Below are 26,723 nucleotides of genomic sequence, written 5' to 3' on the forward strand. Positions count from 1 at the left end.
GGAGCCACCTAGCGGGGCGGGGAGACGCATGCGTGCTCCCGGGGGTCCAGTACGACGCACCCTGCCATATTGTTTTCACACTCTCCGTCTCCCCGCTCGACTCTCACGCAAAAATGGGCCGCAAGAAGAAGAAGCAGACTAAACCCTGGTGTTGGTAAGTGGTGGTGCTGGCCCCTAGGTGGGCCTGAAGGGCCCGCAGGGCCCCTGGGCCCTCCTCTAGACGGGTAAAATAGGGATCTAGCCGCTGGTAGTGGGTCTCCATCGTCCACCCCCTCTGCCGATCGATGCACCGAGCCGCCCCAAAAGTATTTGGGTCATAACTGTTGTATATCTGTGTGTTGTGGCCCCCGGCTGGTTGTGATGCCCGGCGTGGGAGATGCACAGGTTGTAGGAGTAGCTGCAGGAGAGGTATTATAAGGGGGTTGTGGGCGACGGCAGGGTATATGGAAGCCGCACACGGCTGCTAGGCTATTTTTATTCCCTTGATATCCTCCTCACGGCCTTGGAGCCTCTCGCTCGCTCAACTCATTCGCTATTTGGTATTCTTCGCCGCGATCTCTTTCTGGTTAATTATTTTTTTATGTTTTGGTTTGATCCGGATGACTTGAATGTGTGGCTTGAATTTTTAGGTTTGATTTTGTAGATCTTGCTAGTGAAGAGTGGACAGGTCTGGAAGAATTCAGTTGAAACTCGTCTCGAGGTACGTTGTATTAGGCAGTTAGAATATTAAATTAATATTAGCCTATCAGTCCATGATCACATTTCTCCAAAAGTGTTTTATTTTTGTCCACGGTGAACTCTTCTGGACCATTATGTACATGATTTATTCTAACTTATGTTTGGTCAATAGTATTTTTATTGTAGTACTTATGACTATAGAGCTGGTACACGGGGGGGGGGGGGGGGGATGGAAGTTTTTTTTTTACTTGTGGAATAAATAATGGATCTTTAGAAACATTATTGAAAATTAGTACCGGGGTCATCACGCCACCACGTGGAATGATCAAATGGCCAAGGTATGTCTGTAGTGTCAATAGTATTATGCTTGGACATTCACAACAAATATTTAACATGCAAATATTGATTAGTTTTATTCAGAAGTACACAGGACAGGAATTTTTATGCTTATAATTGTGTGACGGCATCAAATTACAACCTCGGTTTGAGTCGCTCGTATAGCTCAAAATGTGTCATATTTAGAGACATTGTACATACTATATAATTAAGATACTTTAGGAGTTCTACATCTGTAGATTAATGGGTTAGAGTGGAACCACATCACGTTGCACATGCAGCTCATGTAACACAGGATTGACTTCAAGAGGATTTAAGTTCTAAACAACTTGTCTCTGTAAGTTGTCAGCAATTCCTTAATAACGAGTATCAAACTCTGCCCTCTAGACAGATAAGTTGAGACTTACTGCACTGTTATACTTATCAATGTTGTGTTTTCTTTGAATTGTGTTGATATTTCTAGCAAAAGATAGTGACCACTTGTATGCGAATACCTGATGAGCTAATGCTGTTAGCAATATAGGTAGTAACTGTTACAATAGAAGTTTGTTTGTGAATTCTGGTGTAGGTATGAACCAGGTAACATCAGTGATTGAGAGGATGGGCCCCTAAGGTAAATCTGAAAAATACAATATAGCTTGCCAAGGTCAGCATTATATAGTCCCATAGTTGGCAGCCACACAGCGATACTGGCACCCAAGTGTGGTTACAGGATGAGAGCTATGCTTGTGGTGTCCCACCTACCCAGCACTGTCATAAAACGCTTTGAAACTACTGACGGTTTTGGCCTTCCACCTTCTCACCTAACTTGTTCCAACCGTCTACCACCCTGTTTGTAAAAGAATTAAAAATCTCAACACATGAGTGGGTTTGACCTGGAGATCATCAGGACTCCGGCGGTCGTCCCCACAACCTGGTCATGACTCCTCTTTCTGTACTCTCAGTGAGGTGCCAAAATGACTTGATTCATTTGGTAATAATATATTTGTTTCAACCTTCAAGTTTCAGATAGCATTAGCAAAGTTGACACGGGGACCCCATACCTTGTGTAGCTTTGTATACCTTGTGTCCCCATACCATTGAGTACATTATACCTGTATAATATAACCTAGAGGCTTTAAGGAATGTTTTACTGGCAAGTCTTCATAGTAGTTTTAGTATAAGATCTGGATAAAGCAAGTTTAGTAAATTAAGAGCAAGTGCCATGAAGCACATTTGCTTTCATTGAATGTGAGGTTGAGAGATCCATTATGCAACTCCGGTCAGCAGCACAGTAGGAACATTAGCCTTGGTACCTTTTATGTAACAGCCAGTTGTCCTAAATTTGAACTCCTTCAGCAGTGGAATATGGTCTAAATTTTGTTTTTAAGCCAATTCATTCAATTTTTTTATATAAAATTTAGTGGGATAATTAAATACTAGTACAGTACAATAGCCTAATTTGAAAACTGCCTAAGGTTGTTAATTCATGCACAGTACAGTAGGTAAAGGCCAGTTGTAATTAATACTATAAATTGCCTAATATTTTGTGCTAATGTGCGTGTAAACTTTTCCAGGTACTGCAACCGGGAATTTGACGATGAAAAAATTTTAATACAGCATCAGAAAGCCAAACACTTCAAATGTCATATATGTCACAAGAAATTATACACAGGTCCAGGTTTATCCATCCATTGTATGCAGGTAAGTACTTGCCTGCTGTAGTTTAGTTTACAGAGAATAGGATCCAGTTCCTTGGCCCCTTCATTATCATTATTTGGGGGAATGCCTACCGAACCCTACAGATTTTCTTGTATATGTATCATATTTACATATTTTTTGATATCTTGTGTGGAGCTGACCTGTACCCAGTGCATTCTGCCTATTTCACTACCCTCAGACTAAAGATACATCCTTAGTTTTCTTGCTCGTCATTTGATTGATAGTTCAGAGGCGGGACTAAAGAGCCGAAGCTCAAACCCCGCAAGCACGATTAGGTGAGTACATCATCGTGCATCTCCCTGGCTCATTCAGGTTATTGGTTCCCATTTGTCACCATGCCCCGGTCCCACCCCATTTGTTGCCATATCATGCCCCGGTCTCACCCCCGTGTGCCACCATGCCCCGGCCCCGCCCCACGTGCCACCATGCCCCGGCCCCGACCCACGTGTCACCATGCCCCGGCCCCGCCCCATTTTAACAAGACCTGACAGTGATTTCATTAAACTTTTCTGTCACACTAAGGCAGCAGCTATTAGCAGCACAACATAGTCCATATCTGCCTTACAGTGACCAGGGAGCCAGAGTCACGAAGCAGTTATGCAAGCACCAACGAACCTGTACATCATTTCTCAATTTTTGGCGGCTTTGTTTACAATTATTAAACAGTTAATGAGCTCCATAGCACCAGGCGACTGTATAACAATGACAACAGTTGATTGGGAAGTTTTCATGCTTGTAAACTGTTTAATAAATGTAACCAGAGCTGTCAAAGAGTGAGGAAAGATGTGCACGTTTGTAAGTATTTGCGTAACTGCTTCGTGAATCTGGCCCCAGCACTCTTCCCATGGACAGAACCAGATGCAGGCACTTCTGACACTTACTTCCTGTCATTGCAAGAATCTTTTCAAATCTCCTCTGTGACAGTGGGGAAAGGGAAATGTTGGAGATTGATTTAGGTAACCTGGAATGACCCCCAGTAAGCTTATAAAATCCAAATTTTTGTAGGCCTTGGTCTGGAAGCCTTTCCTCTGGAGGATATTTCTATGTGGCTAGTTCTTGTTGGAGTGCTCTGCATTTACTGCTTCAGTAAAGTCAGTAAACTTTATTGTGATATTTTTCTTGGGAGATTTATCCAAAACAGTTTTTCTACAACATTTTCTAAGCAACAACAATTGTCATGTGCAATTTTTAATACATTCTTTTTATTGTGTAGGTACACAAGGAAACAATAGACAAAGTTCCGAATGCCCTTCCAAATCGAAACAATATAGAAATAGAAATATATGGAATGGAGGGTATACCGGAGGAGGATCTAAAGGAGCACGAAAGACAACGTGCGGGGAGAATGGGTCCCGGAGGTCGGCGGCAAGATGAAGAAGACGACGACGACTCGCAATCTAGTCTCCCCGGCCAGTCGAATCCACCGCCCCCATCCGTGCCTTCTCAGGGACCACCTGGACCCATGGGTCCCATGATGGGTCCAAATGGACCCATGATGCCAATGATGGGACACATGGGGCCAATGGGGCATATGCCTCCTTATATGGGTGGACCAGGCATGATGGGTGGACCTATGGGGCATTTAGGCCCCATGCCTCCACCTGGTGGCCCTCCTGTCGCCAACCCTCCCAGCACGTCTCAACCACCTAACAAACCACTCTTCCCATCTGCGGCACAGGTATGTATGGTCTGTGGTGCATATGGAGAGGAACTTGTTTGAAATGATCAATAATATCACAAAACTTGCTTCTTTTTCTTTAGTAAGTTTTTCTTTAGAAAGTTTTCCCTAACCCATGTAGTAGTAGTCATCATCTTTCCAAACCGAACTTGAATTGTGTGCGTGTATCCTCCATCATCATCATTCATATAACCCAGCAAGCCCTTTAATCAAATGTGGATTTACTGAAATTCCTGATGTGAATATTTAACTACAGTATTTAATTATAGATTCCCTTAGTATAGTGTTTGATAAGGCTTCTATTCCTCATTTGCTGTTTTTTACCCTTTATTTGTCTCCTTTAAATTGTAAAAAAAATGAAGATGTCTTGGGAACATTGTGAAGTTATTAAACTATAGTATAATGGATTTTTTTTTTGGGGGGGAAAGTGGTACTGTATTGGGATGGATCTTGGAATCTAATAGTGCTTATGACACAAAAATGGTGCAGTGAAACCCTTCATTATCTGGACCCCCTTTTGGGGGCGGGGGGGGGGGGGGGGGGGGGGTTAGCAAGTTCAGAAGCATGTCTGGTAAATGAAGCTTAGACCCCCCCCCTTCCCCCTCCCATCAGTCTTGAAGTTTCGGCAAGGTTTGGTAATGGGGGCATTTGTATTAGGTGTTAAAAGGAGAATGAGAGAGAGTTTTAAATGATAGGTTTATTGTATTGTAGGAGAGTTAGGTAGTTAAAAAAAAAAAAAAATGGTCTTTAGGTGTATACTTCACATCATGGGAGTATAATTTTAAGTCATGGCTGCTCTTATTTTAATAAGTTTTTCTCAATATGTGCAGTATTTTGGTCCTGCAGGAACATTGAGAAATTCTTTAATAATTTTTGTAAGGTTGTAGATATTTATGCTGCTAGCACCAAAATGTTGAGGGCCAGATTATATGATAGTTTTATCGCTTAACACGTAAAGTCGATTTAATCTACATTGTGCAATATCTGATCCTTTATATATGTGCCTTCTTCACCAGAAGTGGCATTCTTGTCAAGGTACTGTATATGGAGAAGTTTTCAATATTCAGGATAGCACATCCACAATGACATCTTTGGTGAACACCAAAGTCGCTGGACTTTGGAAAAATCAGTGACATCTTGGTGGGAGATGTCACTGATTTTACATTTAATAAAAATTCCTATTAAACACATTGATGACAGCTGGAAATTTGTGTAATCCTGGGAATAGAAGCTGTATTTTTATAAACTGTAGCTTTCCTTAATAAGATTAAAGGAGAGCTAGAACTCGCCTTGATGTCCATCTTGAACTAATTAGAAGATATAAGGCAGTGATAGTTTTGACCACCACTTGAGCACCTCTATTGTGAAGCCACCTTTTAATATTCTTCATTGACAAGTTGATGTTACTTGTGATGCTTTCAAGGTCCATCTATCCTGGGAGGAGGCCAGTGGCAAACATGAATAACCTAATGCTTTTGATTTTTGACGTGTGTCTGGGTTGGGACCAGTCTATACCATGCAAGCTGAATACCAAGAGAAGGCATATTTAACTGGTTTGAGTTTAAGAGAATATAGAACTTTGTGTCTTGCACAATCTATGGATAGCTCACTTGTGCATCAGGTATGACTGTTTGGCCCAGTTCAGGCATAGCACTAGGGCACCATACATATAGTATTATAAGAGTTCAGGAATTTGAGAGGTATACTGGTAAATACAAAATAGCCAGATGCATTTCCAGAAATGTTTTATTATTTTTGGTGAGTATGTATGTAATCACCCAAGTGGAGTTACAGGATGAGAGCTGCGCTCGTGGTGTCCCATCTTCTCAGCACTCATATAACGCTATGAAACTACCTACGATTTGGGCCTCCACCACCGTCTCGCCTAACTTGTTCCAACCGTCTACGACTGTTTGCGAACGTGAATTTTATATTTCTTGGGCAGCTTTGTTTAGTTTAAATCTGTGACCTCTTATTCATGAAGTTCCAGGTCTCAGGATTCTTCCCTATTAATTTTGTCGATTCCCATTCTATTTTGTACATTGTGATCAGTACATTGTATAGCTTATTTTTCTTCTATCTTGTTTTGGCATATTTAGTGCCTCTAATCTCACCTCATAGCTCTTGTCTTTGTTCTAGGAACCATTTAGTTGAATGTCTTTGCACCTTTTCAGTTTGTCAATATGTGTAAGATATGGACACCATACAACTGCTGCATATTCCAGGTTTGGTCTCAAAGGTCATGATTAATTTGTTTAGTATTTCACATCCATATTTTTAAAAGCAAATCTGAAATTAGAAAGTGTAGCAAAGGCTCACACAATGCTCTTTGTGGTCCTCCGGTGATAGTTTTCTATCAGAACTGCCCCTAGATCTCTCTATTAGATTGTTTAAAGCTATTTCAAATAATTTGTAGGTTGTGTGTTCTCTCTTCTATTCCACGTACTATAACTTGGCATTAATTCACATTAAATTCCATTTGCCAAGTGATGCTTTATACTTATTTTGTCCAGGTCTTCTTGAAAGGCACGACAATTGTCTATAAGTTTATCTTACCTAGTATCTTAGCATCTTTAGCGAACAAGATCTTGTAATTCTGTATTCTTTCTGGTTGGTCGTTTATGCAGACAGAACAATACCAGTACAAGAACTGAACCCTGTGGTAGAGGGTAGTTCAGGGCCAGTAGTTCAGTTTAGTAGTTCAGGGTAGTACAAGGTCACTGCTCAATACCCTGTGGTACTCCACTAGAGACATTTCCCCAGGCCAATACATTGGCTCTTGATTACTGCCCTAATTTTTCTGTCAAAATTTTTTATCTGTGTTAGAAGCCTCCCTGTCTCTTCCAGTATGTTCCAGTTTTCAGGACAGCTGCTTATGTGAAACTGTCGAAAGCCTTTTTTTAGGTCCAGATAATTACAGTCAACCCAGCCATCTTTCTCCTGTAAAATCTGTGACCCTTGTCATAGAAACAAAGTAAATTTGTTACACTATCTTTCAGATCGAAAACCATACCGTCTGTCATTACATCATATTTCTCTAGGTGTTTCTACCCATTTGGTTTTAATTATATTTCAGTATTTTGATTACTTGTCAATGATACAGGTCTATAATTAAGGGGGTCTTCCCTGCTGCCACTTTTGTAGATTGGAACTGTTAGTTTTCCATATATCTGCCAGGGCTCCTGTACACACAGATGCCTGAAAAAATCAATTGGAATGGAATGTTGAACTCGGGTGCACATTCTCTTAGACACCAAGGTGAAACCGTGTCTGGGCCAACTGCTTTGTTTCTACTTGACTCCTTGAGCATTTTTTGCATTTCATCTTGAGACCCCAATGTGCTCTGTAGTTCTTATAGTCTGGTTCTCTGAAAATTTCATTTTGCACAAACACTTTGGAACTGTTTGTTTAATGTTTCACACATTTTCTCTTCATTTTCCATTGTTTCCCATTTTCAACCTCTAAATTTATATCCTTTATCTGCAGTTTGTGTTTAATGAATGTATAGAATAGGCCTGGTTCTGTTTTACATTTGTCCGCTATCCCATTCTCAATTTTTCTGCCTTTCGCTACTGTGTAATTGTTTCTTTTGTATTGCTGGTATGTTTGAGGGTTTGGCCTCTTCCTATATCGATTCCATTTTTGTGTCTTTTGATCTCTGGCGCTCTTGCCATTTCTGTTGACCAAATCCTGTTTTCTAATTCTGCATATGTGTTAGTGTAATTTTTTTTGTGCCTTCATGATATATTAAACAAAATTTGACATGCATCTCATTTATTTCCTTGCCTAACAGCAAGTCTTTCCAATCAAATTCATTAAAGAACTTTCAAAGTTCCCCATAGCAACCTCTCCCGAAATTAGGGTTTTATCTGCTTTATTTTTCTTTGTGAAGGGGGCACAATGTGTGTCAAACGTAAGACGATACTGTACCTCTGACTCCAACAATTATTATTTTGCCTTTCAAAGAGTAATTCTGTACTAGGAGATATTGACGTTATGGCAGTCATCCGTAAGCTCTGTGCTTCAGCTTCCTCAAGTGTTACACACACTAATATTATCTTGTGCAATGGTTGAGAAACTAGTTTAAAACTAACATGTTGCATTTACAATAACCCCTTTAACATGTATTTTCTAACCATAAACATGGAGTACCAGAATAGTGTGTGTAGACATTCGACACCAGAATGATATATACTGCATTTGTCAATGTCTGTCTTTCCCATGGCACTGGTTCCCAGTCCCAAGAACTGCTAAGCGTCTGATAACTGTGGAGTCATGTCCCTAAACACCCTGTTAAAAAGTATACAAATACTGTACATACTAATTTTCTCTTATGAACAAAGACCCTCTGATTTTCAGTTTGCATTCAAGACTGGCTACGCAACAACACTGTGCAGCTTATTGGTAACGGAAACTTCTCAGTGTTACAACTCACAATGCAGTTCTGTTTCTCTCTCTCTCCTCTCCTCTCTCTGTTTTTCAATGCATCCAAAGCATTTGACAATTGAACATACTGTACCAAGCTCTTTAGAGTATCAAAATATGGAAACATCTGTCCTATAGCTACTATATTTTATTTATTTATATAATTTAAGTAAATAATAAATCCAGTTCAGTAAAGTTGCAGTGAAATGGAGTCATGTTCAATGCATATATTTTCCTGGATAATGGTGTCACAAAAGTAGTTGTGGTCCTTAATCACTTGCTGTCTGTCTTGATGCTCTGCTGAAAGAGTTGAGGGACAAGAGATTAGGCTGCTGTCACCTGGCAGTTTAAGGCAGATGTTTTCTGCTATACTGCTGCTCTAGCTTTGCTTGCACCTCCCAAAGATGCTATGCTGTAAATGATAGAATTGAGAGATGTTGAAAACCTAACTTTCAATCCTATTAAATATGCTTTAACACACACAGGACTCGCATTATCTTGATATGAATATTGTGTTAGAACGTTCATGGTAAATACTCTAGAAATGATCTAGGTCATCTATCAAACTAAAGAGTTCACTTGTCATCTGTCCCTACGGCACATGGGACTTAAAAACTCTCAATGAATGTTTAGAGAATTTAAACGCCTGGTGTACCGTTATTTAATTGTGCCTCGGGCTCGTGTGGATGTGAATTATGGAACTTGCCAGATAGTGACCTGTGCAAGCTGGGTCACCATAATGAGCAAGAACAGCAGCATTAGAAAAACTTCAGTTCACACAGGCCCCCCTTTTTTTTTCTTGCTAGAAATGTGTACATTCACGAATCTCGGAAATACCAAGCTGGGGGTTGTGGTAATGAAAATAGTATACCCAATTTCTGAGGAAAGTAATGGGTATGAAAGTAATTAACCCTATTTAGAAACTATTTTATTGAGGAATTATCGAGATAAGACTGTTAATCTGCAAATCTAAATTCTGCAGTTTAGATATACATACTCAATGTAAGTGTTGTGCACAATGTAGATTGTAAAAGTAAATATAAATTATGTCAGTAGAAAGAGGTGTGAACACAGCATTTTATATTGCTTACACTAATTGTTACACTAATTACTATTTTGAGAGTATCTGGTGTAATATTTTTTTTTATAAATACAAATTAGTCTCTTGTTTTATAGGTTATATAAAATAACTAATTTTAGATTTATATTTAGTTTATAGCTATATAAAAGTATAGTTTTATATGTTCATACCAGTTTTCATCATGAAAAGCTCATGTATAAGGTCTGAATTAAGCAATTGTATTGTGTTGTCTTGAAAAGGGAACACAATGTATGAACTTCAGACTTTGTTCTAATGCTGTCATTCATGCTCCTGAAGTTGTGAATGAATTGAGGTAGCTCCCTAGATTTTGGCTTGGAGGGCTTTTCATTTGTGTGTGTGTGTGTATGGAGGGGGAGGGGGGTGCACATGCCTGTGACATCCTCGAACATGTGATTTTAAGTTCTCTTTAGCATCCTGTTGCACATGTCACTTTATACAGTTGTAATTATGTTCTTCAATACAGCACATGCAAAAACATGACTAGGCTGCAAGAGTGTACAAGTGTCTGAGATGCCGTTTATTTATTCCGGACATGTGTATACAGTACTGGGTACTGTCCGGTTGCAGGCATTTTGCATTTTATGTTTTTAGCTTTTTCTTCGTTTAGCAATGCTTGCATGACGCTTTCCACTTTTCATTTCTTTGTGATTTCATTATTAAGCATTTCTTTCCCATTATCAATCTTGTTAAACATGGACCTTAAACCCACGGCTTATTCGGCCACGTCCTGTGCATCTCTTGTGCAAGTGTTCAAGAATTTGAACTACGTACATTCCTAGTTCATTTGGAATATTATCCACTTGCATATATTATTGTAACCTTTTCTATTGTGCTTGGCTCATTACCTTGCTGATTGTCATTCAATTTAAAGAAGCTTTAAATGCAAGAAATGCCAGTGTGTTTGTGATGTGGACATTGTCATTGTTATCTTGAGTTATCTTGAGATGATTTCGGGGCTTTAGTGTCCTCGCGGCCCGGTCCTCGACTAGGCCTCCACCCCCAGGAAGCAGCCTGTGACAGCTGAGTAACACCCAGGTACCTATTTTACTGCTAGGTAACAGGGGCATAGGGTGAAAGAAACTCGACCCATTGTTTCTCGCCGGCGCCTGGGATCGAACCCAGGACCACAAGTCCAGTGTGCTGTCCGCTCGGCCGACCGGCTCCATCAGGACAAATAGTTCACAATCCTGAGAATACTAGGAAATAGTGACCAGAGTTTTGCTAGATTTTATATCGTTTTTCAGAAAGGCTGTTGCGAGGTTGGAAGCACAGTCCATCAAATTTGTGATAAGATTCAGATGTTACAAACAAAATCAAATACAAAATAATAGTGTGAGTATCCAATTTTGCAATAAAATTATGAATACGTAGGAATCTGAATAAAATAGGGAAATAAATTTGTATGTGTTGCTTTGAAATGGGTAATGTTAAGGTTGATTATAGAGGCCTGCTTGTTATCAAATGGGTGGCTTCGGAGTTGGACTTTTTCTTCTGAAGTTCCATTGCTTCCCAGTTCATTAGCGTAAGGTGTCCCAATTTTGTTTTCTCCCTAATTTTGGGTGCTACAACTGGGAATTTTAAATTGTTGAATGGTCAGTTCTACTAATTACTATACATAGTATGGTTCATTATTTTTTTTTATTTTTTTTTTTTACAATTTACACATTACAATTTTGCAATACCTTTGCATAGTTTAAATGGTTTGCTTTGAATGTAGACTTCGAAGCTCTGGTATTATTTAACTGCTGATTTATTCCAAGTGTCATAATCACCTGCTAAATACATTGCTGTTCCTCCATTGTTATACTTACATTAACCAGCATGAACTTGGACTTCAAAAAGGCTTAACTATGAATTAGTATCACCAAGGTGATAAAGAGGTCAGTTTTGGAGATAAATAAATCAATCAATTTTGGAGACGACATAATGCTTGTGAAGGTACTAGATAAAGGGATAGTTTTAAGGCAGTTGTCTTGTTGGCGTTTACTCGTATAGTCTATAGTCCAAGATGCATACAGGAAGCTCTATAACGTACTGGCCTAGTGTTTTAGCAAGTATTGGGTGGTGGTGTGTGTGTGTGTGTGTGTGTGTGTGTGTGTGTGTGTGTGTGTGTGTGTGTGTGTGTGTGTGTGTGTGTGCACGCGCGCACATCCCTATTGTTATTATTTGGGGAGGGGGGTCTGCTCTCGCTACACTGGCGAGTAAAGGGGTCTGCTGCTTTTCACCGCCACCTTCACCCTCGTCCATGCCCATAAACCGTTTTTCAGTTGTCTTATTTTATCCTGTTGGTTTTTGTCTCTTCCAACTTTTGCACTTGGGATGGACTTATTCCAAGTGCTCAATCAGCACTTTTTTTTCGTTTTTTTTTTTTTTTTAATGGAAGTAAATGGTGACTGACTTGTATGATTGCAATATCAGCATGCAGAATTATTTGATGTTTCAGGTGTTCATTCTTGGTTATGTTAATGATCTCTCTTGCCATCCCCACAGAGGGGACAAGGCATCACGGAAAGTTTGGAATAACTAATACACAATTGCTGATGGGAGATCACACTATGAAAATGTAAAGTTTTGCTTAACATTAAACCAAAATGGAATTTTATTAAAGAAGTTATTTCAATTCTTGATTTGGGCAATTTTCATGTCATTACCTCGATAGGCATTGATTACAAGTTATATTAATTTGTATTATTTTTCCCCGACAGCATAACACAACCACCAGCAGTCAAATTGGCCCAGTTAAACCGGCATTTCCAGCATATAGTCAAGCTAACGGTCAGTCTGTTCCCAACAACCAGTCTTCAGGTATTAACAGTGGATCCCAAGACAAGATGGAGCCCAAGAAACCTGCACTAATAACTACGGTGTCTGCCAACTCCCGTATTATACACCCAGAGGAGGACATCTCTCTGGTATGTGGGTGGGGGGAGGGAAAGATCTTATCGACATCTTTTCTCACGGTGATGCTTACAATCTCTAATTAGCTAATTTAAGCTACAGTAGAGTATTTTGACTTCTTAGGGGAATAGTGTGTGTGTTGCTATGTACTAACTCCAGTAAATCGGGTAATAAAGATTAGTATTATCAGACGTGTCATAATCCAGGTTGCAAATTTTACTGGCTAGATAAAGGCAGTGTCTTTATTACCTGATCTGTTCCATGCTGCTGCTAGTGCACGTTATAATCAGTTGGAGATATATACTCACTAATGCCTCAATTCATCTGTAGCACTTGAGTGAGAATGAGTATTGGCATTGTTTGTCACCAGTGGTAATGCCGTTGTGGTCATGTCGGGAATGCACTCGTCTACCAACTAAACAGTAAAGGCTCTACCTCCAGCAATGGGGCAGAGTTGTATATAGTGCTGTTTGATCTTGGTATAATATATGCTTTGCTGGATATTTGCCTCTTACAAAAGGTATTAAATAGCTGATTTCTCCATGCCCAGGGGGGGTTTTATGCCACATTTGTCTTCCCATTTTTCAAAAGCAACCAAGGCTTTAGGTTTTGCGTTCACTCTGGTCACGTCAGAAGAAAGGCCACAACATTCCCAGTGTTGAAGAATTCAGGCTTGTGTGAGGTATTTGTTGGGTGTATTTGTTCATTAGTATTGTTTCAGATATTGAACATTTTTCCTCTTAGTGGTAATTATGGTAATGTTTAGTTTGTGTGTGTTTATCATTTATATCAGGTGATATATGAGGGTGGGATTAAAAAAAAAAAAAGGATTATTTTGTTATCATAGTCATGGTCATATTCTTAAAATATATTTGCAGTGGTCAGTTAGAAGATTTGAAGTAGCTGCTTTGTTTAAATTTTGTTTAACTTCTTGTCAAAAGTTCCTGAAAATAATTTTGGTCTTTGTTTTTATTTCAGTATAATTGCAAGTAGTGTTGTTTAATTATGTATAGGTACGTGCCAAATGCCTAACTGATTGATCGACTTCTCAGTGACACTTAAATCAGATTTCACCTTGAGGTGGAAGTATTTTTTGTTGATAGTATAACTAGCCATATCATATGACCATGAAAATTATCATTTGTGGAGATTTAACTTATTTGGTTAATTTGGAGATTTGGATTATATTTGATGGTTGTGAAGTAAATGCTTTAGAAGTTAGTTTTAAGCCATTAAAAGTCAGATATAACTGGTGATATTTGCAAAAAAAGGGGGTTACATGTTTTCAGCTTGGAGCATGTAGCACAGCTGTTTATACTGTATAGGGGGAGGAGGTCAGAAACATTTCTTAACGGTGAAGATGATATATTTTTGTGTAGATTTGTTTGCTTTTGTGCTGGATGTGAAATCCTGTTAAATAAATTCAGGCCAAATTTCATACTGTATGCCATATATATAATTGTTAGTTTTTCTTTGAGGTTTAATTAAGGGAGATAAAAGTGGGTTGTGATGTGGAAGTGAATGTATTGGTTGGCAGTGAATTATAATTTACAAGGAACACTGTAAATATGGTTTTATGAAGCTTTGGGTGGTGGATGTCTGCTAGAGTGTGGTGCTTGCTGATCCATGTTACTATTTTTATGAATTTCATAGTGTGTGAAGATTTTTTTTCCGAGCGTAAGCAAAATATACCATGTGCACCACAGTGTATAGGATTGTTGGTCAACAGTGTTAATTTGCTGAGCTGTTTAAGGATTATATGAGGAACAGAAGAAACTGGAGATAAGTGTTGAGAAAGTGAACGAAATATCTGAAGGATTTTTAGATTACACGTTTGTGAAAGGGCGATTGTACCTCATAAGGATTCAAGGGGAAAAAGTACAAAATGTTAAGATATTAGGTGAGAGCATTGGTAGTTATATACTGTAAGTAACAAGTTAATCATGGAGGCTGGAGAAAGCCTCTGGATAAATGAACCTTAGTCCTGTGTTTTGTGTATCTGCAGTGTGCTTGATAAAGGCGGTCAAAATTAGTGTGTAGAGTTGCACAAACTGATAGTGATAGTAGTAGTAGTACAGAAGTTGCTCGGTGAAGTGAAGTGGCTCGAGCAGTTGATGATGACTGCAAATGTTAACTGAAAGTTTAATTTAGATTGTGATAGATTTTGTAGACTGCTCTCAGGCAGTCATATATATAATGCAAAGACATTCACTCTTACATGTACACTATATCCACCCAGCTTTGTGTCTGGTCACATCCTGTACATTGTTTACGCTCGCTTGCCATGTCCTCTCACGCAGTTGCCGTGCACTCCCATTGTCGTGGCCTTTCTCAGCTCCTCACATTCTGCCAAGTTGTGCAGATTTAGGGATTCTTTATATAAAATCTAATGTTGATACAGTTTATCTGGTGGGAATTTATACATGTATGTAGAGGAGTTCAAAAACTTTGTTGATGTGTGAGAAGACTGATGGATGAGTGTGGTCAGAATAAGTGTGTAGGAGAATGAAAACTATGTGAAATAGAAAAGGTCATAATTTTAAAGTCTTTGGTCTTTAAATCGTGAGAGTAATAAAACTTGTACAAGAGTAATGGAGCAAATCAGGGATGAAAAATTGAGTGCAGCAAGTGTGAAATTCCAAGATGTGGCTGTATGAGGATGTGGGAGTGCCTATCCTCTGCTTTGTATCATCTGAAGATACTGGTACTGCAAAGAGTATGACTAGATTTAGATTTAGAACAATAGAATAAGATGAATATGTTGTGTAAGGAGTATAAACAATGGACAAGTGTAGAGTGCAAAATAATTGTAAATTATAAGAAGGATAAAAATGCAATATGATTTGGTCATGATGAATGGATGGTGGTAATAAGTGCAAGTCTGTGAGGAAGTGGGGATTGAGTGTAGAGAGTGCACAAGATGGTTATGAGTAAGATTGAGTTTGGTGATGGCATGTGTGTGTTTGCTTTACAGTAAAGTATTTTAAATAATTGCCATTAAGCCCTCTTGTGCAGTTGTGTAAATCGATAGGGCACTGGTGCGGAGGATTTTTTTTCCTGTGTGACAGTGCCGAGGCATTTTCGAGTTGTACTGTAGATTGGGTGAATGAATTCTGTTGTCTTTATGAATCTTTCTCTATATTAATCTCTTATCTAGGTTAATCTTCTAAGAAAGGCAAATTAAATCAGTATGTAGACAATGAGTCACAATAACATGGCTGAAGATATGATGACCAAACCACATATTAAAGAATGGAGAAACAATGATGATTCGGTTCGTCCTGGACCATTATGGACTTAAGCCATAATGGTCCCTCCCTCCCCCCCCCTACCTCCCCTCCATACCTTTTCTTACCTTTTATCCTATTCCTACCTTTCACCTTACTCTTGTCTTTTTCTTACCTGCTCCTCGGAACTCTCGTCTCGCTTTCCTTATTAATTTGCTCGTACCTTCATCTCTTCTGTCACACATGACAATGATCTAGGGTGGACCAAATCGTTGTTGTTTTTCCATTTTCTGATGTGTGGTTTGGTCATCAAATTAAATCAGACCTCTTGGCCCATCTAGGTTACCAATTATGGACTTGTGTTTCATGTGCATGTTTCTAGATGTTTATTTTTAATGTATTAACAAAGGGTTTTGCTGTACTAGAAGAAACAAATAATTCCAAAATATATGGCTTGTCCTAATATTTTAGAAGTGCATTTACTCAGAATTGACAACGTGGAGCCAATTTGCTTAAACCAGTTGAAAATTGGCTGTCAAATTTTGTTTACCCTTCATTTGGCATGTATTTTCCCCGCTTATGTTTAATGTGGTTGGAGTTCTGTAGGGTTGATTTAAATTTAATTTCTTTGACATTTGTCTATCACAAAATTTAGCTGATGAGTCATAGGAAGCTCATAGGAAGCCAAATCAATCAATCAAATCATCTCGAGAGGAAGCCAAATTTTTACTCTTGAAATGTTTACCAGAATGTTTAACGAGCTGTAGTGAGAGAATGAATGCTGTCGGTAAGGTTTGAAAAAAAGATTCTGAAGTTTTTGTCTTGTATGGTTTTGCATGATGTATGGCAGGTAGGATCAAGTTATGGCAAGCTGTTGATCTTAAAGTCTAACCCGAAATGCTTTAGATTATTGACTTTATCTTGTAAGTAGTGTTTGGGGCCTCCTCCTATCAGTTTTAACACATTTGGCTCATGAATTGTTCATGTCCGTGGTGCATGGTGAAGCATCAGTATTGTCCAAGTTATTGTGGTAAATACAACTACTCCTTAGTGTGTATACAAATGGCAACTGCATTTATGTATATATAAATATGTATACATGGTTTATATATACATACATGTGTAATAATGTTTATTTTCTGTATTAGTATCATGTTGCTTTAAACTTTTTATTTATTTTTTTTCAAGTTGAATAAATTGGAATTGTTAAATTATTTTTCACTTGTAAAAATTCTGCTTCATGTGTAGTAGAATGTGGACATTTAAGTTTATTGAAAGTGTTGTAATTTCCTCAATAACCTGGCTTAATTCAGAGAGAGAGGGAGAGAGTAGGGTGTCTCCACCACTCGTTCAAATCTTTCCCTCTCTTTTGTCTCTCTCTCCTTGGGATTAACAGGTGATTTTGGGCTTTCAGCTGCTCGCAGACTGTCCACACACCCCGGCCAACACAAACATATTGTTCATTTATTTATTTATTTTTATTTATTTTTAATGCTAGACTAGTTGCAGAAGTAGGAAGCCAGGACTGGAAGTACAGTGAGCAGTAGTCAGGTAATGTGAAGAATAGCAAGATTTATTATTGTCAAGACGTATAGTGTGTCTTGAATAACAAAAGGTGTGATCCCATGTTGTTATTTACGTTAAGGAAGTCACATCGGTGAATTTATTTCTCTGCGATGAAATTACTGTACAGAAATAAGCTTTGGCTTTTTGTGGGCGAGCTGCATTTTCTCAAATTTGACCGTGACAAGAGAGTCTTGGTGTAGATTTTTTACCGTTTATATTTGTCTTTCAGTTTAGAGAGGTTTTTCTAGCTCAAATGGTAATTTTTTGCGTTAATTATTTTTCAAAGTGGATAAAACGGTTCTATCTATGTCTTACTCAGTGCTGGAAAAGATGGACAAAGTAACTCGGCACTGTATTATGGTAAATGTAAGAAAATATATATATATACTGTATATATATAATTCAAATGAAAAACTTATCAGTCCAATGATATTATCAGATATCAAAAACTTATCAGTCCCCAGTTTATGTAAATACCAGCAAAATAAATTGTTCTGAAATTAATTTAGTCCTGCATTTCTATATGCAATTTTAATCAGAGTAGTTTTTTGTTTCTATAGAGTGTAAGTGCTCAGAAGACTCAATTCATGCTAGCATCCCCCCACCCCCTTGGCAAACAACTTGATTTATTTCAGGGTAAATCAATGTCTGCTACTTTATGGTCAAAGTTATTGTTTTCTTCTAGTTAAGACAGTTGAAGATTATTTATGCATAGAAAAAGACAATTTTTATATACTGTACGGTATTTTTTCTGCTCGAGTTTTTGGCACCACATTGCCAGCACATTACTACTTGGCCAGAACTGTTTTATGTTTGCCTCATTGTGTGGTGGTCTTCTACTAGATCATCTGTGAAAGCAGTCATACCACTTACAGTACCTGTAATGCAAAGCTTTTTAGATGTTAAGAAAGGGGACTTGTATAATCTTTGCGTTTCCAGTTTTGTCGTCGTCTTGCCTTTGATGGATGGATATACAATAGTGATGCTGTTAAGAGGCTTGGGAATATTACCAAACACTGTAATACCGTATAGGTTTTACGGATAAAAGTTCTCTGTGAACATGACGGTGAAGGATAATTATTTATTGTGTAACCTAGGAAAAAATACTCAAAATTGAAGCAATTTGATTATCAGTTGCATTAAAAAAATAAAATTAGCTGTCTTTTCAAGATGGTCAAAACCTTAACATTGAAGTCCTGGGCATAGTGCACTCGGGCACCAAACTTTAACTCCGTTGATTGATAACCACCCAGCAATAAACTAGAAACCTAGGTATAAAATGATTGACCATAAATAATTAATCTGAAAAGAGTCAAATTGAATAGTTTAATTTTCAAGTTTGTGCACCTAGTTAATTTTGCATATGAATAGTATGAAAATTTAAATAATTCCAAATATTTTTGGGGAATATAAATTTTTAGTTATACAGTATAATACTGTTGCACATTTAAAGTACTGTACTAGCATACATTATTTAATAGCATGGGATCATAATTCCGTCAATACTTTAGTAGGCAAAAGACACGTCAGAGACAAAGGTAAGGCTGCCAGTTTTAGAAAGGTAAGTTTTTATTGTTAAACTTATGTAAAGTACATTCTCAGTAGTGACACTTATTTGAGTACTTAATAAGGAATAAGTTTTAATCTGTCCGAAATGGGAAATTAGTATACATGTAAAATTGAGCTTGCTCATTTTTACATTTTGGTTCACGGGTTGTATTTTGTTTTGAGTGGAAAAATTTAACACTAGCTTGATTCTTTTTGTGTGTGGATTAGATAGGGAATAGCTAACTGGGATAAGGGAAAAAGAGTTTTGTTGTGTTGGCTGGTGGTGGGAGTGTGATGGGAGCGTGGTGGCAGCATGGGTTGTGGTGGGGCTGTACTGTGTTCACGTGTCTCCCTCTCACCCTCACGTAGGAAGAGAAGCGGGCAGGTATGCCTCGGTACCAGTTGGCTCCCCGAGCCTCCCCACAAAGGGCCCGGGCTCCTGCCCCGGCTCCACCCCCCCAGCGCGTGGAGTCTCCACCCGTGAGTACTGCACCTTCACGCCTCTCTCAACTTGTGCCTGCCTGCCTGGACCATTTCTACCCACCGGCGATGTGTTTAGACACACAGGTGCAACCCGCCTCTACTGTGTCATTGCCAGACCTGGATTATTTTATATACAATAGGATCAGCCACTTCACAACTGCTGTCAAGATCAACATTTGAAATCTAAAATCACACTTAAGCGGTAAGAGCTGAATAAGTCATCAGTTTGTGTTTGTTTCCAGGAGGAGCGTCGAATGAAGATGGCGCGTTACAACCAAGTCAGTGCTGCTGCTGCAGCAATGGCTATGAGTGGGATGATGTCCCATCATGCAGGGGTGCGGCCCGCTCACCCTGGTGTGGTGGTCGAGGCCCCCCCTATGGTATCAACCATAGGTCCCACTATGGTAACCACCATGTCACCAGCTATGGTGCCTACTGGGCACATGGCCATACCGGTATCTCTTCCAGCCATTATGCGGCCGAACATGCAACCAATAATGACTCAGCCCATAATGTCACCTGCAGTTGCTACGATGCCCACTGGCATGCCCCCCCTCCCATTAGGAGGTATGAGACCACCCCTAGGTCTACCACAAGGTAAGTAATCTTTATCTTGAATTGTGCTTGATCCTTTAATATCCCCCTGAGCATCGGTGAGTATGTCAGTTCCCCGAGACCTTGTCGGCAGCTCATCCAACACAATCCTCTTTGGTCTTTAACAAATGTTTGGATAAAACACTTGTATGATTAATGCGTTTAAATAATTTATATAGTTACAATTCTCGGTTGAATGCCTTGAGAGTGCATTAACGTTTTAATGCCTTGTTTAAGATTAAGAAATGTGTTAACAATAATAAAATTGATTGGTTAAAAATAATGTAATTTTCATAGTTTGGTCAGTATTTAGTTCTATTTCAGGGGGGTAAAGGGGTCGAGACGGCATTATGCTAATTTCAAGGAGGTTGGACTAAGGGGTTATGCCTGTTAAGACAGTTTTACCTACGAAATATCTTGGATACAATTATAATTATTTTATAGGATAATAAATATGAAGTATTTTGTATATTAAAAATTTCAGTTCATAATATACCATTTGTACCACCATCTAAGCCTCGCCCCCTACCCCTTCCTCCGTCACGTAAACCTGGCCACCCCCCTTACCTTCACATAAACCTGGCCACCCCCCCTTACCTTCACATAAACCTGGCCACCCCCCCCTTATCTTCACATAAACCTGGCCACCCCCCCTTACCTTCACATAAACCTGGCCACCCCTCTTATCTTCACATAAACCTGGCCATCTCCCTTACCTTCACATAAACCTGGCCCCTCCCTTATCTTCACATAAACCTGGCCCCTCCCTTATCTTCACATAAACCTGGCCCCCCCCCTTATCTTCACATAAACCTGGCCCCCCCCCCTTACCTCCACATAAACCTGGCCCCCCCCTTACCTCCACATAAACCTGGCCCCCCCCTTACCTTCACATAAACCTGGCCGCCACCCCTTACCTTCACATAAACCTGGCCCCCCCCCTTACCTTCACATAAACCTGGCCCCCCCCCTTACCTTCACATAAACCTGGCCACCCCCCTTACCTTCACATAAACCTGGCCACCCCCCCCCCCTTATCTTCACATAAACCTGGCCCCCCCCTTACCTCCACATAAACCTGGCCACCTCCCTTACCTTCACATAAACCTGGCCCCCCCCTTATCTTCACATAAACCTGGCCCCCCCCCTTACCTCCACATAAACCTGGCCACCCCCCTTACCTTCACATAAACCTGGCCCCCCCCTTACCTTCACATAAACCTGGCCACCCCCCTTATCTTCACATAAACCTGGCCCCCCCCCCTTACCTTCACATAAACCTGGCCACCCCCCTTACCTTCACATAAACCTGGCCACCCCCCCTTACCTTCACATAAACCTGGCCCCCCCCTTACCTTCACATAAACCTGGCCACCCCCCTTACCTTCACATAAACCTGGCCCCCCCTTATCTTCACATAAACCTGGCCACCCCCCTTACCTTCACATAAACCTGGCCATCCCCCTTACCTTCACATAAACCTGGCCACCCCCCCTTACCTTCACATAAACCTGGCCATCCCCCTTATCTTCACATAAACCTGGCCACCCCCCCTTACCTTCACATAAACCTGGCCACCCCCCCTTACCTTCACATAAACCTGGCCACCCCCCTTACCTTCACATAAACCTGGCCACCCCCCTTATCTTTACTTAAACCTGGCCACCCCCCCTTATCTTCACATAAACCTGGCCACCCCCCCTTATCTTCACATAAACCTGGCCACCCCCCTTACCTTCACATAAACCTGGCCACCCCCCCCCCTTACCTTCACATAAACCTGGCCACCCCCCCCCCCTTACCTTCACATAAACCTGGCCACCCCCCCCCCTTACCTTCACATAAACCTGGCCACCCCCCCTTACCTTCACATAAACCTGGCCACCCCCCCCCCTTACCTTCACATAAACCTGGCCACCCCTTACATGGAAATTGGGCGGGGGCTGACAGGTGAGGTATGACAGCGCTTTGGATTTGTAGTCCTGAGGTTCCGGGTTCGATCCCCGGTGGAGGTGGAAACAAATGGGCAGAGTTTCTTTCTGCTGCTCTGTTCCTGTTACCTAGCAGTAAATAGGTACCTGGGAGTTAGACAGCTGCTACAGGCTGCTTCCTGGTGTGGGGGGGGGGGGGGGGGGTAAGAAAAAGGAGGCCTGGTCGAGGACCGGGCCACGGGTACGCTAAGCCGCGAAATCATCTCAAGATATATCTTGAGGTTAAACCTCAAAGTTATTCTTTGTGGAAGTTTGAAGGAAACATTTCAGGGGGAGGGGGGAGATTGCATTGTAGATGTTCAGGCCTTTTTGGGAAAGCAAAAATTTGTAAGAAAAAGGTAGCAGTTGAAGTTTATAGATAAGGGTGTGAAATGTTTGTAGTGAATTTGAGATTTGTTTAACCTTGTGAAAGTGTTTAGGTGTATGGGGAAAAAAGAGCCTGTTCACAGAAGTCAAATTGTTAGTGGTGGGTAGCCTTTTTTTTTTATTATACAATAACAAGAAAAACCTTGTTCTTTTCTCCCCACTCACCTAGCAGCCATGTTTTCTCCTCCTCCCCCCCCCCCCCTTCCTTCCTTGCCTTGTTTCCTCTCCCCCTTTCAGCCTTGTTCCCACCCACTTGCCCATGTCCCCCTAGCCCCATTTCTAATTCCTGCGCCCCCCCCCCCCTCCAACCCTGTATCTCGGCCCCGTTTCTCGCTCCCCATCTTGGTCTCGTTCCCGGCTTCTCTCCCTTCCTCCCCCCTCCGTTCCTTTGGCATTGTTTTTCCCACTTGTCTATGTCACACCTTTGATGCCTCCTACACTCCTCACCCCCTGCCTGTTATCCCTGCTCCTTGGTCACCCCTGCTCTCTTTGTACTATACTAAAGTCATTTTTGCTTTATTGGCCATCCTCTGCTCATCCTCCTTCCCCATTTTCTTTGCCTCCCTTTCCTGCTCCTTATTCTTGGCTGCTCTCTTCTTCCTCCCCTGTGGGCGTTACCCTCTGATTTGGCAAGCCTCTCCTCGCCGCTCTCTGACCGTTCAGTTTGCACCTTTGCATCTTGCGGGATTAGTTTTCGATCCTCGATGGCTCAAGCGACGTGGCAGTGAAGTTTCGTGTCCTCGTATCGTGCAGTGTTTAGCCAGTCTTTATGTCCTTTCAAAGTTCTCTGTGCTTTTATAGTTTTAGCAATTTCTTCTGGTGACTTGCCTATTCTTCATTCATACTCCATGGCTCCACATCCACACTCCTCCTCCTCATCCTGCTGTCTTTGGTTATAGTCCCCCTTCCCTCTTACTCTCCAGTGTTCTTGGCCACATCTCCCCACCCCCTCTCCTCTTGGCCATACCTCCCCCACCCTCTCTTGGCCACACCTCCCCCCCACCCCCCTCTCCTCATGGTCACACCTACCTCCCCCACCTACCCCTCACCCCACCTATCCCTCCCTTCCTGCTCTTGGACACACCTCCCCCCTTCCTACCCCTCCCCTCATGCACTTTGTCCCCCCCCCCCCCCATCCTTGGTCATCACCCACCCCCCACCCTTCACTCTCCCTCCAGCTGTTAGTGACATCCTGTCTCACTTTTGGGGACTTCTCTTCTTTCCATCCCTCCCTTCACCCTCTTGGCAACTTCCCACATGTACAGTTCTCTTTTGGATCTGCTGCACCCTCTTACCATCTCGTAGCAATCTATTCCTCCCTTCCTAATCTGTTCCCACACAACACACGCACGTGCCTTGGGCCAGATTCACGAAGCGGTTATGCAAGTACTTACGAACGTGTACATCTTTCCTCAATATTTGATGACTTTGGTTACATTTAATAAACAGTTTGCGAACATTAAAACTTGCCAATCAAGTGTTGTTATTGTTATACACAGCCTCCTGGTGCTTCGGAGCTCATTAACTGTTTAATAATTGTGAACAAAGCCGCCAAAGATTGAGAAAAGATGTGCAGGTTCGTAAGTGCTTGTGTAACTGCTTCGGTAATCTGGCCCGTTATATTTTGCAGCCACCTTCCATTTTGGTAGCTCCGTTCTCACTGTTTTGAGTAACAGTTTTTGTACTCCTTTGGTTGCTACTATAATATATTGGAGTTACACACAGAAATCACAATAACGTGATGCATCAATGAACAAATCCAGTAAGTTCAGTAGAACTTCGGTTTCAACTCTCTTTCCATGACGTATCTCAGTCGATTACGGCAGTGTCTGGGATGATCTCGGCCGTAGGTTCGAATCCTCGTCACGGCCCTTGTGGATTTGTTCATATATTGGACTTGTTTTGGTCTGTACCGTGACTATACGGGGAAGTCTTGCGCCAGTTTGGGTTGCCTAGTCAAATGCAAGCTTGGGATGAGTTGAGATGAAAAATAACTTCGTTTTTAAAGTTCTTGCCAAAACATACTGAAAGATAAACGAAAACTCCAGCTCAGATGAGTACTATGTAGACTTCCGTTGGTTATGCTCATCAGACTGCAGTCACAGATATGCGTATTCTTCTCTAATGTAAATATTGAAAGCGGAATTTTTGTTTGGATATGGAGAAAGAGAGAGAGAGAGAAATTCTTATTGCTCTTTACATTCATATATATATATTTATATATTTTAGATTGCATGGATTACTTACTTTTGGGGGTTAAATTGTAATTAATTAAAGGCTGAAACTTACTCCATCCTTAGTTAGCTTGCCAATGTATATAATAATTTTTGAGGGTGTAAATGGCTGCTGCAGGTGTCAAGAGGTGTTCTGGCCATGTGTGGTATAATGATGCTCTTACATTGTTAGTTTTTACTTTGATATGCACATTGAAACTTAGATTTAGATATGATTGAAGCACGATTTGCACTCATTGTCTATAATTAATTTAAATGCTGTGATAGAACTCACCTTCCTATTTGGGCTCACTTTCCTGTAATGTTCCTTAGAATGCTAGCTGTATTTTATGTAATAAGAAAATGTGATGTTAAACCAATTAGTTTGCCTTGGGATGATGGATAATCTTTTAGGATAGACTAATTAATTTAGTGTGTTGGTTAACTATTTCAGCTCTGCCTGGTCATGGGCAAATGGCCCCCGGGTTAGCTGGTCCACCAATGATGGGTGCCCCCATGATGGGAGGGCCTCATATGATTCCACGCTTCAGGTGACCACCAGGCCTCGGTATGTAGCCAGCAGGTAGGAAGCAACAGGATGGGCAGCGGCAGGTCGGCGCTGGTGAGGCAACGTACGCATGCCTTCATCATGACTGGTAGTCAGCCTCCTCACCGACCCTCCCTCGCTCGCTCGCTCGCTAAGCACACTAGCGCAGTCGGTCAGTCACTAAGTTGACCTGTGGGGCAAAACCAACACACACGTGGGACTATCCAAGATGAATCTGCTGTCTCCATTATCTGCATTATAGGAAAGAATTCTCAAACACCACTCATGCAAAAAGATTTAGCCATGTCCACTTCTAGGTAAAGTTGAGATAGGAATAATTCCAATGAATTAGAGGATAGGGACACGAATTTATATCCCATGAGTGATGTTTTTGTGTGGTAGAGTTTTTTAATTTAATCTTAATATCAAAAAGCTAACAAACATGTTGACAAAACAATGTTGAAATTGTAGTGGGTCCCTAACACTTGTTGGTTTTCCATCACAGTTCGGTTAGTCCTGTGTGGACAAGCTAACATTGCATCATTTTGCAGCAAGCATCTGTTATCATCTGTTATTGACTTCTTTGTCTCATTTTTTTTTTTTTTATCATTGCTCTGATCAGTGTTGAAATGTTTATCCACGAGACTGTCGTTTGTGTGCCGCCCACGTGGAATTAAGTTTGAGCAAGTGGTGCTTGTATACTTGCTTCTTGGGACCTACACTTGATTGTATGTATTTATACTCTGATCCAGCTCAAGTGGGCAAGAGGTGGCTCTCTCAAGTCCAACATCTGTGTGTTTCCCCTCAATGACTTATTGTATTCCAAGCCTTAGTAATCACTATGATTAATTTGCTGGAGATGAGTCGATTAGTGCAGATGTTGCTTGGGGGAGTTTGGTTCTGGCAGTAACTTGGGCTGGGATGGAGGATGCAGGCTCGACTGTTCTATTCTTGGAGCGTTTAAGCACCTGTATTATAGTGTTTTTAGGTTTCATCATTCTTTTTTGAGTGATAATTGTGTATTTGTGAATTTTTCTCTTTAAGGTAAGAAACTGTTTAGTTTATAAGGTAAGAAGCTGTTTAGTTTAGAAATGGTAGTTCTTCACAAAAGCACTGTTGGAATTTTATCCTACCTATACAGATGTTAACAGCAGGTTAGTCCATTTATATAATTTTTTTGCAAGTTGTACAAATGAATTTGTAAATTGTTGAAAGGGAGATCCCATTAGCAGCCGTAAGTACTTTTTTGTATTTATCAGTCACGTTATTGCTACCAGGAATCTAGTGACTTACACTATCAGCTTTGTTAAAAATGATGATCACCTGTTTATTATTGTATGTTGTGAAATAAATACTAATTAAGTTGTCAA

General features: G+C 40.6%; 1 protein-coding gene across 11 annotated transcripts; it reads left to right on the plus strand.

Moving 5' to 3' along the window:
* On the plus strand, positions 1-26,723 carry LOC138355467 (BUB3-interacting and GLEBS motif-containing protein ZNF207-like). 11 transcript variants are annotated; one of them, XM_069310565.1, is made up of 8 exons: positions 1-154; positions 2,571-2,697; positions 3,929-4,393; positions 8,753-8,797; positions 12,626-12,832; positions 19,529-19,726; positions 19,885-20,239; positions 25,240-26,723. In XM_069310565.1, exons 1-8 carry the CDS (start codon positions 114-116, stop codon positions 25,359-25,361), a joined length of 1,560 nt encoding a protein of 519 aa, XP_069166666.1. In that variant the 5' UTR covers positions 1-113; the 3' UTR covers positions 25,362-26,723. The 11 variants fall into 11 exon arrangements, with proteins under 11 accessions (XP_069166666.1, XP_069166671.1, XP_069166670.1 ...); XM_069310570.1 differs by having other exon boundaries at positions 19,529-19,639; positions 25,261-26,723; XM_069310569.1 differs by having other exon boundaries at positions 19,529-19,639; positions 25,240-25,531.

The sequence above is a fragment of the Procambarus clarkii genome, chromosome 67 (assembly GCF_040958095.1).
Source record: "Procambarus clarkii isolate CNS0578487 chromosome 67, FALCON_Pclarkii_2.0, whole genome shotgun sequence".
In the NCBI taxonomy this organism is placed as follows: Eukaryota; Metazoa; Arthropoda; class Malacostraca; order Decapoda; family Cambaridae; genus Procambarus; species Procambarus clarkii.

What these genes read in the sequence shown, in the direction of transcription:
- LOC138355467 (XM_069310565.1), top strand. Translation starts at nt 114, where the DNA reads ATGGGCCGCAAGAAGAAGAAGCAGACTAAACCCTGGTGTTG. An exon ending in CAGAGGAGGACATCTCTCTG is followed by an intron (nt 12,833 to 19,528) that starts GTATGTGGGTGG and finishes ACCCTCACGTAG; the next exon opens with GAAGAGAAGCGGGCAGGTAT. An exon ending in ACCCCTAGGTCTACCACAAG is followed by an intron (nt 20,240 to 25,239) that starts GTAAGTAATCTT and finishes TAATTAATTTAG; the next exon opens with TGTGTTGGTTAACTATTTCA.